Source organism: Macaca mulatta, chromosome 11 (genome assembly GCF_049350105.2).
Source record: "Macaca mulatta isolate MMU2019108-1 chromosome 11, T2T-MMU8v2.0, whole genome shotgun sequence".
NCBI lineage: Eukaryota > Metazoa > Chordata > Mammalia > Primates > Cercopithecidae > Macaca > Macaca mulatta.
In genome coordinates, this window is record NC_133416.1 from 116370871 (window position 1) to 116388006 (window position 17136).

At 49.0% G+C, this 17136-nt stretch overlaps 1 protein-coding gene across 7 annotated transcripts in view; it reads left to right on the forward strand.

Moving 5' to 3' along the window:
* Window positions 1–17136, forward strand: part of ACACB (acetyl-CoA carboxylase beta) — a 170154-nt gene that overhangs the window by 116366 nt on the left and 36652 nt on the right. For 6 of the 7 annotated variants that reach the window (XM_077954887.1, XM_077954888.1, XM_015152720.3 and 3 more), the window contains 9 exons: window positions 26–150; window positions 5739–5852; window positions 6030–6143; window positions 7057–7146; window positions 8805–8923; window positions 14122–14259; window positions 15126–15225; window positions 15316–15423; window positions 16687–16743. In XM_077954887.1, coding sequence (XP_077811013.1) covers window positions 26–150; window positions 5739–5852; window positions 6030–6143; window positions 7057–7146; window positions 8805–8923; window positions 14122–14259; window positions 15126–15225; window positions 15316–15423; window positions 16687–16743 — 965 coding nt within the window. Of the gene's footprint in view, window positions 1–25; window positions 151–5738; window positions 5853–6029; window positions 6144–6511; window positions 6987–7056; window positions 7147–8804; window positions 8924–14121; window positions 14260–15125; window positions 15226–15315; window positions 15424–16686; window positions 16744–17136 lie in introns of those variants that run through there. The other variant, XM_077954890.1, reaches the window with a different exon arrangement.

The following is a 17136-nucleotide window of genomic DNA, read 5'->3' on the forward strand; positions in this document are numbered from 1 at the left end:
TGCGTGGTGTTTTGTCTCCCCCTAGCCCATTACGACAAGTGTGTGATAAACCTCAGGGAGCAGTTCAAGCCAGACATGTCCCAGGTGCTGGACTGCATCTTCTCCCACGCACAGGTGGCCAAGAAGAACCAGCTGGTGATCATGCTGATCGTAAGCAGGAAGAGGGCCTGTTACCCAACCGGGGGTGGGTCAGGAGTCCGCAAACGTTTTCTAACAAGGAGCAGAAAGTGGCCGGACGCGGTGGCTCATGCCTCTAATCCCAGCACTTTGGGAGGCTGAAGCGGGCAGATCACTTGAGATCAGGAGTTCGAGATCAGCCTGGCCAATGTGGTGAAACCTCGTCTCTACTAAAAATACAAAAATTAGCTGGGCATGGTGGCGCGTACCTGTAATCCCAGCTACTTGGGGGGCTGAGGCAGAAGAATCGCTTGAACCCAGGAGGCAGAGGTTGCAGTGAGCCAAGATCGTGGCACTGCACTCCAGCCTGGGCAACAGGGCAAGATACTGTCTCAAAAAATAAAGAAAAGAAAAGGAAAGAAAAGAAAAAGTAAGCCAGAAAGTAAATATTTTAGACTTTGCAGGTTGCCGTGGTCTCTGTCTTGACCATTCAACACTGCCTTTGTACAATGTAAGCGAATGGGCATGGCTGTGTTCCCATAAAACTTTGTTGGGAGCCTGAGGTGGGAGGATCACTTGAACCTAGGAGTTCAAGTCCAGCCTAGGCAATATTCTAAGACTCCATTTCTTAGGAAAAAAAAAAAACTAAAGCTGGGCACTGTGGCTCACTTCTGTAATCCCAGCACTTTGGGAGGCTGAGACAGGAGGATCACTTGAGGCCAGGAGTTTGAGACCAGCCTGGGCAATACAGGGAGACCTCATCTATACAAAAAGTACAAAAATTAGCCAGGTGTGGTGATATGCACCTGTCATCCCAGCTACTCAGGGTGCTGAGGCAGGAGGATCACTTGAGCCTGGGATGTTAAGCCTACAGTAAGCTGTGATCACAGCACTGCACTCCAGCCTGGGTGGCAGAATGAGATCCTGTCTCAAAAAAACAACAACCAAAAAAACCCAACTTTGTATACAAAAACAGGCAACGGGTGGGATTTGTTGGCCCCTGGGGAGATCATGACTAATGCAAAGCACCTACTTTGTGCCAGGTACTCTTGAAGTGCTTTCCAAATACACAGTTGCTCATTTAATTCTCACAGCAGTCCTAGAAAGTGGGTACTGCTGTCACAGCTCTTTGGCAGAGCACAGAGAAATTAAGCCACTTACTCAAGGGCATCCAGCTCCTAAATGTAGAGCCAGGATTTGAACCACTAGTCTGACTCCAGAGTCATGAACTATTAGCCGTGGGATATTGGATTTTGAGTCCTGTGTGTGAAGAAGAAGAGGTATGGAGTCTCTGTTCTTGTTTCTCTTTTCACTTGATAATAGCAGTCTTTTGTTTTTTGTCTATTTTTTCTTTTGAAACAGGGTCTCGCTCTGTTGCCCAGGCTGGAGTGCAGTGGCACCATCATGGCTCACTGTAGCCTCTATCCCCTGGCCTTAAGCCATCCTCCCACGTTAGCCTCCCAGGTAGCTGGGATTGCAGACTCACACTACCACACCCAGCTAGTTTGTTTGTTTGTGTATTGGTTTGTTTTGTAGAGATGAGGTCTCACCATGTTGCCCAGGCTGATCTTGAACTCCTGGGCTCAAACAATCTTCCTGCTTTGGCCTCCCAAAGTGCTGGGATAACAGGCATGAGCCACTGCGCCTGGCCAATAATAGCAGTCTTTTATGACTAAAAATATTATTCTTTGATATGTCCCTGGCAACTGACTTGGAAAATGTAGGATCAGCAAAGTAAAAGAGACTTGGACTTGGCTTATGGTAGAAAGGGGTTTGGCAATTTTTTTTTTTTTTTGAGACGGAGTCTTGCTCTGTCGCCCAGGCTGGAGTACAATGGCACAATCTTGGCTCACTGCAACCTCCGCCTCCGGGGTTCTATCTATCTGTCTTCTATCTATCTTTTTTGTTTGTTTGTTTGTTTGTTTGTTTTTTGAGACAGAGTCTCACTCTGTCGCCCAGGCTGGAGTGCAGTGGTGCGATCTCTGTTCACTGCACCCTCCGCCTCCAGGGTTCAAGTGATTCTCCTGTCTCAGCCTCTGGAGTAGCTGGGATTACAGGCATGCGCCACCATGCCCAGCTGATTTTTGTGTTTTTAGTAGAGACATGGTTTTGCCATGTTACCCAGGCTGGTCTCGAATTCCTGACCTCAGGGGATCCACAAGCCTTGGCCTCCCAAAGTGCTGGGATTATAGGCATGAGCCACCACAATGGGCCTGGCAAATTTGTGTGTGTGTGTGTGTGTGTGTGTGTGTGAAGGGCCCCGGATAGTAAAGATTTTAGGCTTGAGGACGTCCATCCCCTGTAGCCACTACTCAGCTCTGTGAGCTCTGCCACTGTAGCCTGAAAACAACTACAGACAATAGATACATGAATGAGGATGGCTATGTTCCAATAAAACTTTATTTACAAAAACAGTCAGTGGGCAGAGTTTGGCCATGATCTTAAAGGACAGTTAGTACCCTATCCCCTATCCAAATTGCATTAATAAATATTGGGGTTTTTGGTAAAGAACCATTTAAAAATCTCACACAGCAGCTTTCAATCCTGGTTGTACATTAGAATCACCTAGGGGGTGGGGAGACTTTTAAAAAATACAATTGCCCATGCCCCACCCTTGGTCAATTTAATCAGAGTTTCTAGGGGTGGGGCCCAGGCATTAGTGCTTTTTGAAAGTTTCCCTGTGGGAAACTTAAATGTGCACTGTATATTAGACAATATTATTGGTTTAATGTTCAGTTTCTGTGGTGTTTTAATGGTTCTGTAGGTAGGTGGGAGGGAGATATGTGCTAAAATAGTATAAAGGATTGTGGTGTCTGCAACTGACTTTCAGAAAAAGAGTGTGTGTGTGTATGCACATGCACGTTCTTATTAGAGAAAAATCAAATATGATAATATGGTAAAAGTTTAACAATTAGTGAATGTAGGTGATTACTATGGGGTTTTCAACATAGTCATCTTCAATTCTTCTGTAGTTTTGAAGTTTGTAAAAATTGATTGGGAGGGAGGACTCCCCAAGTGATTGCAACGTGCAGCCAGGACTGGGAACTTACACCCAAGGAGATATCCACTCTTTGTGGGGAGTTCTATTGCTAAAATAATATAATGCTTTTCAAAATACATTGTTTGGATGGAGTTTCCTGGAGTTCGAGTGTTTGTCAAGCACAATATGCCTGTAATCTATTACAGCCAGTTGTCATTCAAAGGCTGGGGCTTGGGTCTGTGGGTTATTATGCTGGTCGTTCCTCTGTGCCCATATTGACTCTCTTCTGGGCATGAAGTCCTGAAAGGTCACGTACACCAGAGGACAGCCAAGGCAAGATAGGTGGAGCAGCCCCCAGCTCTTGGGAATTGGGACATTTGCCTGGACCTCCTTGATGATAGAGGCTACAAATGTTGAACCAATTACAGTCTGGAGATAAATGTGAGATTCATTATTCTTCTGACTTTCTTGGTTCCATTTGTTAGAAAATAGTGAGTTCTCTGCTCCTGATGGCATTTGGTACCTGAGAGGTTTTGAACAAAGACTTGCGAATTGAATGGTTACTTTGAAATGAATTTTTTTGAGGCTTTTAAAGGGACCTAGTTTCTGACACCAATTCACTGGTCATGGGACTTCGTTAGTGACACAAAGCAACAAAACATGATTCTGTGGACTAAAATTTACAAGATGACACTGCTTCGCTAAGTTAACAAGAAAGAAAAATGTTTTTTCTTTGTTTTTTGTTTTATTTTTTTCGAGACGGAGTCTTGCTCTGTCACCCAGGTTGGAGTGCAGTGGCACAATCTCGGCTCACTGCAACCTCTGCTTCCTGGGTTCAAGTGATTCTCCTGCCACAGCCTCCGGAGTAGCTGGGACTACAGGCATGCACCACCACACCTGACTAATTTTTTTGTAGTATTAGTAGGAAACAGGGTTTCGCCATGTTGATCAGGCTGGTCTTGAACTCCTGGCCTTAGGTGATTTGCCTGCCTTGGCCTCCTAAAGTGCAGGGATTATAGGCATGAGCCACCGTGCCCTGCCTAGAAAAATATTTTTGTTATTATTATTATTAGTAGTAGTAGTATGTAGAAGGCAATGGTCAGATTTTTTAACGTTCACGCTTAGATGTGTATGTGGGAATTTTAAAAATGTTCACACAAACAACTCTTGAGTTTTTCACCTCTTAGAAAACCACCAGTCTAGCTGCTGGCCAGCACCTGTGCTGTCCTGCCCTGGGAGCCACAAGCCTAGGGGATTGGTGGAGAGTTATGCCACCACCGTTTGGTAATAGAAAGTAAATCAGAGAAGGGAGAGGAGATTTAGATACTTTCCTACCACATTTCTTCAGCATTGACATTCCTGTGTGTTTGTGTATGAAATATCAATATGTTAAAATTGTTTCTGATGATAAAATCAATATCGGTTCATTAGAATAGGAAAATGCAGAAACACATGTAGAAAAAAATGCCCCATAGCTGTACCGTCTGGTGACTTCTGGAAGACCAGGCTTAGTGGATGCCTGGGGTAGGGAATGGGGGCACATTGCTCAGGAGCTCTGATATTTAGCATTCATTGCTCTGTCTTCAGTGGGTGGTTAGGGAGCACCTGCGCTGAGCCGTTCCCAGGCCCCGCATGCACTTAGGGCACAAGAGGAGATGCGAACACCAGCTGCACCCAGCCCTGGTCTCCAGCAGAAAGGCTCTTCTTTCAGAAGCAGAGCGGAGGGATGCAACACAGACACACTGTTCCTCCCTCCTGTAAGATTCAACCCCACGTCCCTCTCTGAAACTGTGAACCCATTAAGTCAGGCAGCAATGTGTAGGGGAAAGAGCGGGAGGCTTTGGGGGCAGAACAGTCCTGTGTTAGAATCTCGCTCTGTCTTGCACACGTTTGGTGGCTTTGGGGTGAGGCATATTGCCTCTTTGAGCCTCAGTGTTCTTATCTGTAAAATGGGAATCAAAGTAAGTAACTCCTCATGGGGGTGGGAGAATTTGGGGAGTTGTATATAAAGGGTCTAGCTGTTTACTAGCCACCTGGCACACAGTATGCACCTGATAATCACTGACTTTTTTTTTTTTTGGAGACAGAGTCTAGCTGAAGTGCAGTGGTGCAATCTCAGCTCACTGCAACCTCCACCTCCCAACGGATCCCGAGTAGCTGGGACTATAGGCACGTGCCACCATGCCTGGCTAATTTTTATATATTTTTTTTTATATAGAGATGAGGTTTTGCCCTGTTGCCCAGGCTGGTCTCAAACTCCTAAGCTCAAGTGATCCTCCTGCCTCAGCCACCTAAAGTGCTGGGATTACAGGTGTGAGTCATCACACCTGGCCTTATCACTGGCTATTTATAGTAATGTAGGCAGGGGTTTAGTTGTATTTGTTTGTTCTTACCAGGCATTTAGGGCATGTTTTGGGGTGGATGAATGGGTGGCCAAGTGAGTGAGTGAGTGAGTGAATGAATGAATGAATGAATGACAGGAGAAAGTAGTGAGGATTTGCATATCAGGCTGTGCCGGGCCTGTTTGGAGAGCGGAGCAGCTGTCTGGCTTTTGGGGCGGGCGCTCCCCCAGCCAAGATGAGTGCTGCATGTTTCCCTGGGCTGGAGAAAAGCCATTTGGCTTCTTTTTTTGTCCCTTAAGGATGAGCTGTGTGGCCCAGACCCTTCCCTATCGGACGAGCTGACCTCCATCCTTAATGAGCTCACTCAGCTGAGCAAAAGCGAGCACTGCAAAGTGGCCCTCAGAGCCCGGCAGGTAGGGTTTCGGGGTGCGGTCCCCATGATGTGCGCTTCCCCCCACCCTCCTGTGTGGCCCCTACTGTGCTCAGCCCTCACCATGCAGGGTCCCACCACGCTGCCGGCCCGTGTCCGAGCCTCTGCCTTCTCCCCTGGGAGGTTGGCTCACACCAGCCCCCCGTCCCTCCCCCTGCAGATCCTGATTGCCTCCCACCTCCCCTCCTATGAGCTGCGGCACAACCAGGTGGAGTCCATTTTCCTGTCTGCCATTGACATGTACGGCCATCAGTTCTGCCCCGAGAACCTCAAGGTGAGCCCGTCTCCTTCCTTTCACCTTCTGCAGAGCACACACTGTGGCCCAGGTGGGGGCCGCTGGGGAAGCGGCTCCTCTTGCCCCTCCAGGTGCTCAGTGGGGTGCAGGGCACAGTCACAGATGCAGGCAGTTTAGCCCAACGTGGCCAGGGCTGCCCAAGGGGGCACCTGGGGAGACTCTAGGAGAGGTGGGCACGGAGCCCAGTCCTGCAGGAAGGACAGTGTGACAGCAGCGGGGGCTCACCTGGTGCAGTTTACAAACCTTAGCCGTAATGGAGCATATCTGGAAGCTGTGAGCCCTCCCATGGCTGAATGATGGCCTCATCTTCCCTGTTTCTGGACTCTGGCTCATTTACACGCTCTCAGGTACCCCCTCAGTGCCTGTTGGGAGACCTGTCCCAGGTGCCATCATCCCAGAGTTCTTCACCGTCAGCTCTCCCGTGATTAAACGGGAGGAACCCAGTGCACTGCAGGGCACTGATTGCTTTTAGTGGTCGAAGCATGACTTCTCCCTGTTTCTACCGCCCCCACTCATCAGACTGGTGATTAAAAAACTTACTCACTGACTGGGCGCAGATGGCTCATGCCTGTAATCCCAGCACTCGGGAGGCCAAGACTGGAGGATCACTTGAGCCCAGGAATTTGAGGCCAGCCTGGGCAACATAGTGAGACCCTGTCTCTACAAAACATACAAACAAACAAAAAAAGAGCCAGGCATGTTGGTGCACGCTGTAGTCCCATCTACTCAAGAGGCTGAGGTGGGAGGATCACTTCAGGCTGGGAGTTTGAGGCTGCAGTGAGCTATGATCACACCACTGCACTCCAGCTTATCTCAAATAAACAAAAACAAAGAAAAACCTGAAACTTGTTTACATTTACTTTTCCTTGTTTCCCCTTTTCATTTCCCATAGAAGTTAATAATTTCAGAAACAACCATCTTCGACGTCCTGCCTGCTTTCTTCTATCACGCTAACAAAGTCGTGTGCATGGCATCCTTGGAGGTAAGTAGGAGAGGCCCAGAGAACAGCACTGACCGTGCCAGTTCTGCTGTTCACTTCCGCCACCATGCACCTGACCCTAGGCCACACGCCTTGTGAATGTGATCCTATCCTTTTCTATACAAGGTAGGTATGTTAATAGTCCCATCTTACAGAGGAAGGAACTGAGGCTCAGAGAGGTGAAGCGACTTATGCAACATCACACAGCTAGAAAGTGGCAGAACCAGGTTTTGCATTATTGGGTCTGTCTCATTCCAGATTCCATGCTAGTCACCACTGCTGTCTCATGTGTCATTCCAGCCTCTTCCAGGCAGGGCACATTAGATACTAATCCCTGAGAGCCAAGTCTGAGGCACCTCATCTAAACTTTCTGACTCACGTGCATTAAATACCTTTGAAAGACTTTTCTGCTTGGAACCGCCAGAGCTAGAGGAACCCAGGTGACAACTTAAGGTGAACCCCCTGCCCCCCAAGTGATGAGGTAGAAGGGCGTGGATGGTAGCAAAACCCAGATTAGAGCCAGGTGATCCAGGTGGTCTTATTCCTGGGAGCAACAATTCAGGTCTTCTTGAATTCAGGAACCAAGAGGTGGTGTGTTGGTTCCAGGAAATCGGAGTTTTAAATCAGCTCTTTTATTATGATTATTATTTTGAGACTCGCTCTGGTGCCTAGGGTGGAGTACAGTGGCACTATCTCAGCTCACTGCAGCCTCTGCCTCCCGGTTTCAAGTGATTCTCCTTCCTCAGCCTCCCCAGTAGCTGGGCCTACAGGGGTGCACCACCGCACCTGGCTAATTTTTGTATTGTTAGTAGAGACAGGGTTTTACCGTGTTGGCCAGGCAGGTCTGGAACTCCTGACCTCAAGTGATCCGCCTGCCTCAGCCTCCCAGTAAATCTGCCCTTTTAGAATCCTTTTAAGAAAATATGAGATGATGTCTTGTGTTTTAAACATGGGCCTCTTACCTGGGACTGCTTTGCTGGCAGTAGTTTTTCCAATATTCTTTACCTTCTGAGCTCAGGCTCAGTCCCCTGTTGCCCCCACTTTCTCTTCTGCATCCTTGGGAGCCTGTGAGTCACACAGTGAGAAGGTTTACTGGGTCTTCATGGAGACCATCTTGGGCTTGTTAGCGTGTTACAGCCACAGGGTCTCCTGGGCCTGCAGCTTTTATCCTTCTATGGGTTTCACCTCTGGAAGAATCTTTCTCAGGCCTCGCTCTTTGTTTCTGACAGTGAGACCTAATACACCTCTTCTGTAGTTACTTTAAAAACAGTTTTTGTTTTGTTAGAGACAGGTCTTGCCATGTTGCCCAGGCTGGAGTTGAACTTCTAGGCTCAAGCAATCCTCCTGCCTCAGCCTCCCCAGTAGCTGGGACTACGGGTGCATGCCACCATGCTTGGCTTATAGTGACTTTTTAAAGTGCTAAATACTATTTGTGTCAATTAGAGATTTTTCTAGGATGCTTTTGGGGTTTTTTGTTGATTTGTTTTGTTTTTCCAACACGCCCAGCTAATTTTTGCAGGCGTGAGCCACTGTACCCGGCCTGCTAGAGATAGACCTTTTAGAGGTCATTTCTGGTACCCCTTCCCTGTAAGTGCCCTCAGCTTTTGAGGACACTCTGCAGTGCCCCCTAAGAGAACGTCCGTGTGCTTCTGCCTTGTCAGGTTTACGTGCGGAGGGGCTACATCGCCTATGAGTTAAACAGCCTGCAGCACCGGCAGCTCCCGGACGGCACCTGCGTGGTAGAATTCCAGTTCATGCTGCCCTCCTCCCACCCAAACCGGTATGGAATGAGACACACCCAGGGATGGCCTGTGTTTCTGTTCTCCCTGACCTCTGTCGTCCTGTCTCTGGAACGACCTGGCAAGTGTGTTTGGGCACGCTGCTGGGGAGACATCAGCGATAAGCGCTTCCCCTCTGGGAGCTCCCTGCAGTGCCATTTTTCTCCCCTCTAACATGGTGATAATGCAGAGCCCACCTCCTACACCTGCACTGTTCAGTACAGTAGCCACGTGTGCCTATTTACATTAACATGAATGCACATGCGCTGGGCATGCTGGCTCACGCCTGTAATCCCAGCACTTTGGGAGGCTGAGGCGGGCAGATCACTTGAGGTCAGGAGTTCCAGACCAACCTGGCCAACATAGTGAAACCCTGTCTCTACTAAAAATACAAAAATTAGCCGGGTGTGGTGGCACATGCCTGTAATCCCAGCTACTGGGGAGGCTGAGGCAGGAGGATCACTTGAACCGGGAGGTGGAGTGAGTCAGTGAGCTGACATTTCCCCACTGCACTCCAGCCCGGGTGAAGAAGCGAGACTCTGTCTCAAAAAAAGCAAAAAAAAAAAAAAAAAAAGAGGCCAGGCGCAGCGACTCACACCTGTAATCCCAGCACTTTGGGAGGCCTAGGTGGGTGGATCACAAGGTCGGTAGTTCAAGACCAGCCTGGCCAACATGGTGAAACCCCATCTCTGCTGAAAAAAAAATACAAAAATTAGCCTGGTATGGTGACATGCACCCGTAATCCCAGCTACTCGGGAGGCTGAGGGAGAACTGCTTGAACCCGGGAGGCGGAGGTTGCAGTGAGCTGAGATTGTGCCACTGCACTCCAGCCTGGGTGACAGAACAAGAGTCCATCTCAAAAAAAAAAAAAAAAGAGAAAAAACAAAGAATGCAAATGAGCCAGCCATAGTAGCCCACACCTGTAATCCTAGCACTTCGCAGGGCTGAAAGGGGCAGATCAAGAACTTGAGGCCAGGAGTTCAACACCGGCCTGGCCACCTTGGTGAAACCCCATTTCTACTAAAAATATAAAAATTAGCCAGGCGTGGTGGCACACCCCTGTAATCCCAGGTTACTCAGGAGGCTGAGGGACGAGAATCGCTTAAACCTGGGAAGCAGAGGTTGCAGTGAGCCGAGATTGTGCCACTGCACTCCAGCCTGGGTGACAGAGCGAGACTCTATCTCAAAAAAAAAAAAAAAAAAAAAAGAATTCAGCTTCTCAGTCATACTGTGTGGCTCATGACTGCCATATTATGTGATAGTGGAGTTCTAGAACATTCTGCCATAGTAGAAAGTTCTAGTGGACAGTGCCACCCAAGCCATTGGGAAGAGTCATGAGATAGGCACAGGTAGCATTTTAGACAGTGCCTGGCACAAAGCAAGTTGTTGACTGTGAGTGATCCCGGGGATGACCATGACTAACTCTGTTATTGCCATCTAGTGGCATGCCATTGGCCTGGGCACTCTGCTCAGCGCTCCCACACTCTTTTTTTTTCTTTTCTTTTTTTTTTTGAGATGGACTCTCGCACTGTTGCCCAAGCTGGAGTGCAGTGGCACAATCTCAGCTCCCAGATTCAAGCGATTCTCCTGCCTCAGCCTCCCGAGTAGCTGGGACTACAGGCACGCACCACCATGCTTGGCTAATTTTTATATTTTTAGTAGGGATGGGGTTTCATCATGTTAGCCAGGCTGGTCTTGAACGCCTGACCTCAGGTGATCCATCTGCCTCTGCCTCCCAAAATGCTAGGATTATAGGCGTGAGCCATGGTGCCTAGTCCACACTCTTATTTTATTCAGTTCTTATCCTCTGTCAGCCAAAAATGTGTTCTCATCCTCGTTTTACAGATGGGGGCCCAGGGCCATCACCTGACCTAGGCTGAGCTGCTCGTACATGTGGAGTGGGAATTTGAGCCCAGGCCACACTCTCACCTCCAATTCCTTTCCACAGCCTTCAGCAGCCCTCTGAGCCAGGTGCGGAGGCACCCACACTGTCCTGTCTGTGCCCACTGTAGTCTGCTGTCCAAGAGCTGTAGTTCAGTAGATCCCCTCAGTGTTCTCACCTGAGAATATCTTTTTTTAAATTTTTTTGAGATGGAGTCTCACTCTGTCACCCAGGCTGGAGTGCAATGGCACGATCTCAGCTCACTGCAGCCTCCGCCTGCTGGGTTCAAGCGATTCTCCTGTCTCAGCCTCCCAAGTAGCTGGGACCACAGACATGCACCACCAAGCCCCAATAGTTTTTTTTGTATTTTTAGTAGAGATGGGGTTTCACCGTGTTGACCAGGTTGGTCTGGAACTCCTGACCTCAAATGATCTGTGCACCTCGGCCTCCCAAAGTGATGGGATTACAGGCGCCACCATGCCTGGCTCACCTAAGAATAGCAGATGTGTCTGAGTTCCTCACTCACAGTCTTTTTTTCAATCCATCTTGTTTCAGGACCCAAAGTATTAATACCATTTAGGTCAGGTAGAGTGCGATACCTTCTCTTAAAGTAATTATGTCTCCCTGGGATTCAAAGCGTTCTCTCTCACGCTCCCTCGCCCCTCTGGTTTTGGTTCTTATGGGGGTGCCTAAGGCCTTGCCTATGGCTGCAGTGATGTCACTGTGATTTGGGAGTTCGGTTGATCAGATCTGTACAGGCAATAGGGTTCATGCTTTGGTGAAGCAGGGATTTTTCTGGCCTCTTGGGATTTTTAAGCTAACTTTCTTTTCCTGTTGGTTTTAAGAAGAAAGATGCTGCCATGTTTTGGATGAAGACAAGGGGGCTTCCCCAGGAGGCACTGCCTTTCCTAGTTATTTGTTTTTACCCTTCTAATTTCCAAAAATAGGATTGTGACATTTTACCCCATTGAGAGAAAGGGGACTGACTGCTTGCAGCCTGGGGTCATTCTGGGGATTTGGGGAGCAGTGGTGGTATAAGATATTTTGTAGCTGTCTACTCCTGAGAAGGAATTCTTTTCTCTTTTGATTTTTTTGTTTGGTTGTTTAGAGACAGAGTCTAAACAGGCTGGAGAGCAGTGGCATGATCATAGCTCACTGCAGCCTTGAACTCCTGGGCTCAAGTGATCCTCCCATCTCAGCTCCCTGTGTAGCTGGGACTACAGGCTTGCGCCACCACACCTGGCTAATTCTTTAAAAATATTTTTTTTGCATAGATAGGGGTCTCATTATGTGGCCCGGGTTGGTCTTGAACTCCTGGATTCAAGTGATCCTCCTGCCTCAACCTCCCAAAGTGCTGGGATTATAGGCGCAAGTCCCTGTGCCTGGCCTTCTCTTTTGATCTTATTGTCTCAGCAATTCAGCCCTGTTAGGAAGGGAAGGGCGGCTCTTCTGAGGGCTGTGGGTCATGCCTTGTGATCTACATGTATATCCAGGTTATTGGTTGTGATTTTCAGTATGGGCACAGGGTCCTTTTTTGACCCAGAGAGACATTGAGGACCCTGGGGATTCCTCGCCATCTAAGATTCTCACAATTGCTGTCAGTGCCAGAAATGTATTTTGGGCCTGTGAAGAGACCTTGCCTGTGGGTGCCCCCACCACCCAGCCCTTTGATGCCTCCGTAAAGAGCCATGAGGAATAAAGTCTACCCCCAAGACGGCCCAGCTTGGCCCTCAACACTTGTGTGTGTAGGGCCAGGCACGTGGTGCTTTAGGTCACCAAGACCCAAGGGAAGGTCAGGTGAGAGGTTGGCAGGGCTTTGTGCCAGCTGCAGCCTGGACCTCTGCGCTGGGTGGGAACTGGCTACATCCCCCTGCTATGGGGCTGCTGTCCTAGCTCTCCCCACTGTTGCCCTGCAGGAAACTGACCATCACAACCAGACTTCTCATTGTTTTTTTCCAGCAGAAGCAGGAAATCTTTTTTTTTTTTTTTTTGACCTGAAGTCCTTCCATTTTTCAATAGGGACAGGTGGTTCATGTTAAATGAATACATGAATGCATGTTAATTCATGTATGTTATTAAAATGCTGCATGGCCCAAAGTCATTCTGTGAGCGGCATTCAGCCACACTGCCACTGCAAGTTTGTGACCCCTGGATTGAGCTGTCGGGGAGCAGAGGGGCCATGATCATGATTTCAGAGCACCCAACAGGAATGCACACACCTGTGTCAGGATCCCCAAAAGCACCCCCAGGTTCGATCATTGCCTAGAAGAACTCACAGGTCTCAGGACGTGGTCATGCTCATAGCACTGACTCATTAGGGGGCAAGGATACCAAGCGGTTAGCCAAGGCAGAAGGCATCAGGGTGAAGTCCAGAGGAAAGCAAGTGCGCTGCCAGGGTCCTCTCCCAGTGGACTCATGCAGGGCGCACTTCATTCCCCCAGCAAGGAGTTGTGACAACACAAGTGAAGGGTTGTCTTCCAGCTCTGCACCAGGGATTGGTGGCTGGTCACACCACCCTCTGCCCTGCATCAAAATCTCAGGCTTGCAGAAGAAAGCAGGTGTTCAGCATAAACCACACTGTTTGTGCAAACGGGTGAGGTGCAGTGAGCCACCCTTGTCACCTTCAGGGAATGATAGGAACCTTCCCCAAGTCCAAGTTCCCAGATGCCAGCCAAGGGCAAGCAGGTCTCCTTTCTCAGAAGAGTAGTGTGGGGCCTGCTGTGTTGACTTCCTACACACCATATGATTACCTCTCCGGTAGCTGATTCCAAGGCCCAATTCTGACAACCTCAGGTGGCCCATTGAGATTTGCTGCTGGTGAGCAGCCAGTTCTGGGAGCATCATCGTCTAAACTCCAGAAGGCTGCTGACTTTGTCTCAAGAACAAGTTTGATGGAGGGGGAGGGATTAGAGGGAGCAGAGGACTGGAGTGTCTGTCAGGAACAACCTGACTCCCTCACCGGCTGCCTGGGGCTGGTGGATTTCTCCAGGAGAAATTGATGCTGGGAGTATTTCTTCTCTGTGGTCAAGTTCAGCACTTCGGGCTCCCCGTGGGACTGTGCTGGGACTGGACTCTCATGCATGCATCATTGATTCCTACATTTGTTGAGCTCTTACTCTTCACTAGGTCCTGAGGGATCAGATGAAACCTTCCTCAGGCCCCGGCCCCAGCCATTGTCTTATCCCCTGCCCATTTTAAGCCCCGCTTTGGAAGAGCTCTAAATCTGGTCCAGCTCACTGAAGCTTCAGGAGCAGGAACAGCTCGTAGCGTTGGGTCTGCAAGCAGCTGCCTCATCCCCCACTTGCCATCACCCTACAGGATGACCGTGCCCATCAGCATCACCAACCCTGACCTGCTGAGGCACAGCACAGAGCTCTTCATGGACAGCGGCTTCTCCCCACTGTGCCAGCGCATGGGGGCCATGGTAGCCTTCAGGAGATTCGAGGACTTCACCAGGTACCCAGTGTGGCCCGGTCTCCCAAACACCCTGAGCATGGGGGCTGGGCAGGCTTCCCTTGAATCCCCCCAACCATTCACTGGACAGATGGGGTGGGAGAGACCCAGACACATGGCACAGCGCGTCAATAACAACAGAATAATAATAGCATCGTAGCCAAGAGTGTGAGCCTGCATGTCAGCTTGCTGGTTTGAATTCTGGCTCTGTGCTTTCTAACTGAGAGACTGAGCAAAATATTTAACCTCTCTATACCTTCGCTTTCTCATCTGTAAAATGGGAATGATAAAGGACCCACTTCACAGGGACGCCTTGAGGATTAAATGAGAGAATACGTGTGAAATAACATATTTAAAGTAGAATTGGTATGCAGAGAGAATAGTGACTAAATGTTAGCTCTCGATAGTTACTGTACTGGTCTGTTTTCAGCCCTTCACCATGTGTTTTGCTTTGTGCTTGGAGTATCTTGTGGAATTTTCACAACAGCCTCATGAGTCATTGGGATTACTCTTATTATCTTTCTTTGACTCAGGGGTGAGATGAGGTTTCTAGGATCTCCCAGCCAGTAAAAATGGGAGCCAAGAGTTAATCCAAGCCCAGCTGATGCCCGAAAGTGTTGGAATCCTTCCCTGTATTCCTGATCACAGATCACTTAGTTTCATTCTTCCGTTTTGGGAAGGACCCCCTCACGGGTGCTTTGGACAAAGTAGACGGGAACCTCCTGAGCTCTGGAGAGTTGGATAAGATCAAAGGGTGTTGGCTGGGAAACTGGGAGGGGCTGGCGCTCCCTGCTGCCTGGCTTGGAAGCTTGACCTCATCCCCATGGGTCAGCAGCCCCTCAGCCCTCCCTCTCTACCCGCACCCCCAGAAATTTTGATGAAGTCATCTCTTGCTTCGCCAACGTGCCCAAAGACACCCCCCTCTTCAGCGAGGCCCGCACCTCCCTGTACTCCGAGGATGACTGCAAGGTAAGCGTCTAAGCCTGGGGAGCAACCTAGGGAGCGGGTGGGCCGTGGCCCCCAGGCTTTCCAGCCCTACCCCTTGCTTCTCCCTCTCAGAGCCTCAGAGAAGACCCCATCCACATTCTGAATGTGTCCATCCAGTGTGCAGACCACCTGGAGGATGAGGCACTGGTGCCGATTTTACGGACGTTCGTACAGTCCAAGGTACTCTGGGCAAGGCTCTGGTTTTGGTGGGGGTTCTTGGAGAAGGAGGAGGGGCTAGGCTCGTTGAGGCGGCCCCTGGGGAGGCAGACCTGCTGAGCACTTGAGAGCCACAGACCTGGCTTCCCACTCTAGCTCTGCTCGCCTCATAGCTGGCGACTTTGGGCAGATGTGGCTGAACGTGGGGGGAGCATTTCTCTCACTCATGGTGTTGCAGTGATTCGATGACAAGGTATATTCACGACTTAGCCAGTCCCAGGTACAGAGGGCACACCCAATAAATAGTTGGGAGATTTTCTGGGAATGTTTTTGTTGGAATAATCCAGAAAATGGCAGTTTTAAAATGGCTACTTAGATCGATGACCAAGTGTGCCAATAACAGCAGGTTGCTCTGTAAGCCTGTGGTATTCCAGCCTGGGGGACAGAGCAAGACCCTGTCTCAAAAAAAATTATATATATTTACAATATACAATGTGATATTTTTAAATTATCTTTTAAATAACAGCTTTATTGAGACATCATTGACATACTACACAATTCACCCATTTAAAGTGTGCAATGTTCAGCCATAAAAAGGAATGAGATCATGTCCTTTGCAGGGACATGGATGAAGCTGGAAGCCATCATCCTCAGCAAACTAGCACAGGAACAGAAAACCAAATACTAAATGTTCTCACCCATAAGTGGGAGCTGAACACTGAGAACACATGGGCACAGGGAGGGGAACATCACACACCGGAGCCTGTCATGGGGTTGGGGGCGAGGGGAGGGAACTCAGAGGACAGGTCAGTAGGTGTGGCAAACCACCATGGCACATAGATACCTGTGTAACAAGCCTGCACGTTCTGCACATGTGTCCCATTTTTGTTTTTTTTTTAAGAAGAAATAATAAAAAAAGTGTACAATTTAGTATATTTTTAGTATATTCACCAGGTTGCACAACCATCACCAGAATCAATTTTAGGACATTCTTATCACTCCATAGAAAAACCCTGTACCTGTTAGCAGTCACTCCCCTCTGTCCCCGACCCAAAACCCTCTCCCCACCACAGCCCCAGGCAACCACTCATCTACTTTCTGTCTCTGTAGATTTGCCTCTTCTGGACGTTTCATATAAATGGAATCAGACCACAGGAGGTCTCTTATGATTGACATCTTCCACTTAGCATAATGTTTACCAGTTCATCTGTGTGGTAACATGCAGCAATACTTCAGTTCTTTTTATGGCCAAATAATATTCCGTTGTGTCTTTGGTTTTTAATGCAGAAAAATATCCTTGTGGATTACGGACTCCGACGAATCACATTCCTGATTGCCCAAGAGGTTAGTTCACAGTTCATCCCTGTGAGTCTTTTCCATTCTCCAAGCCTTGGTGTGTGCCATTTATTTGATATTTATTTTGTAGATTTGGGTGAAAGAGATCAATCATTAGAAAACAGAAGGATTGGCCGGGCGCGGTGGCTCACGCCTGTAATCCCAGCACTTTGGGAGGCCGAGGCGGGCGGATCACAAGGTCAGGAGATCGAGACCACGGTGAAACCCCGTCTCTACTAAAAATACAAAAAATTAGCAGGGCGCGGTTGTGGGCGCCTGTAGTCCCAGCTACTCGGGAGGCTGAGGCAGGAGAATGGCGTGAACCCGGGAGGCGGAGCTTGCAGTGAGCCGAGATCGCGCCACTGCACTCCAGTCTGGGCGACAGAGCTAGACTCCGTCTCA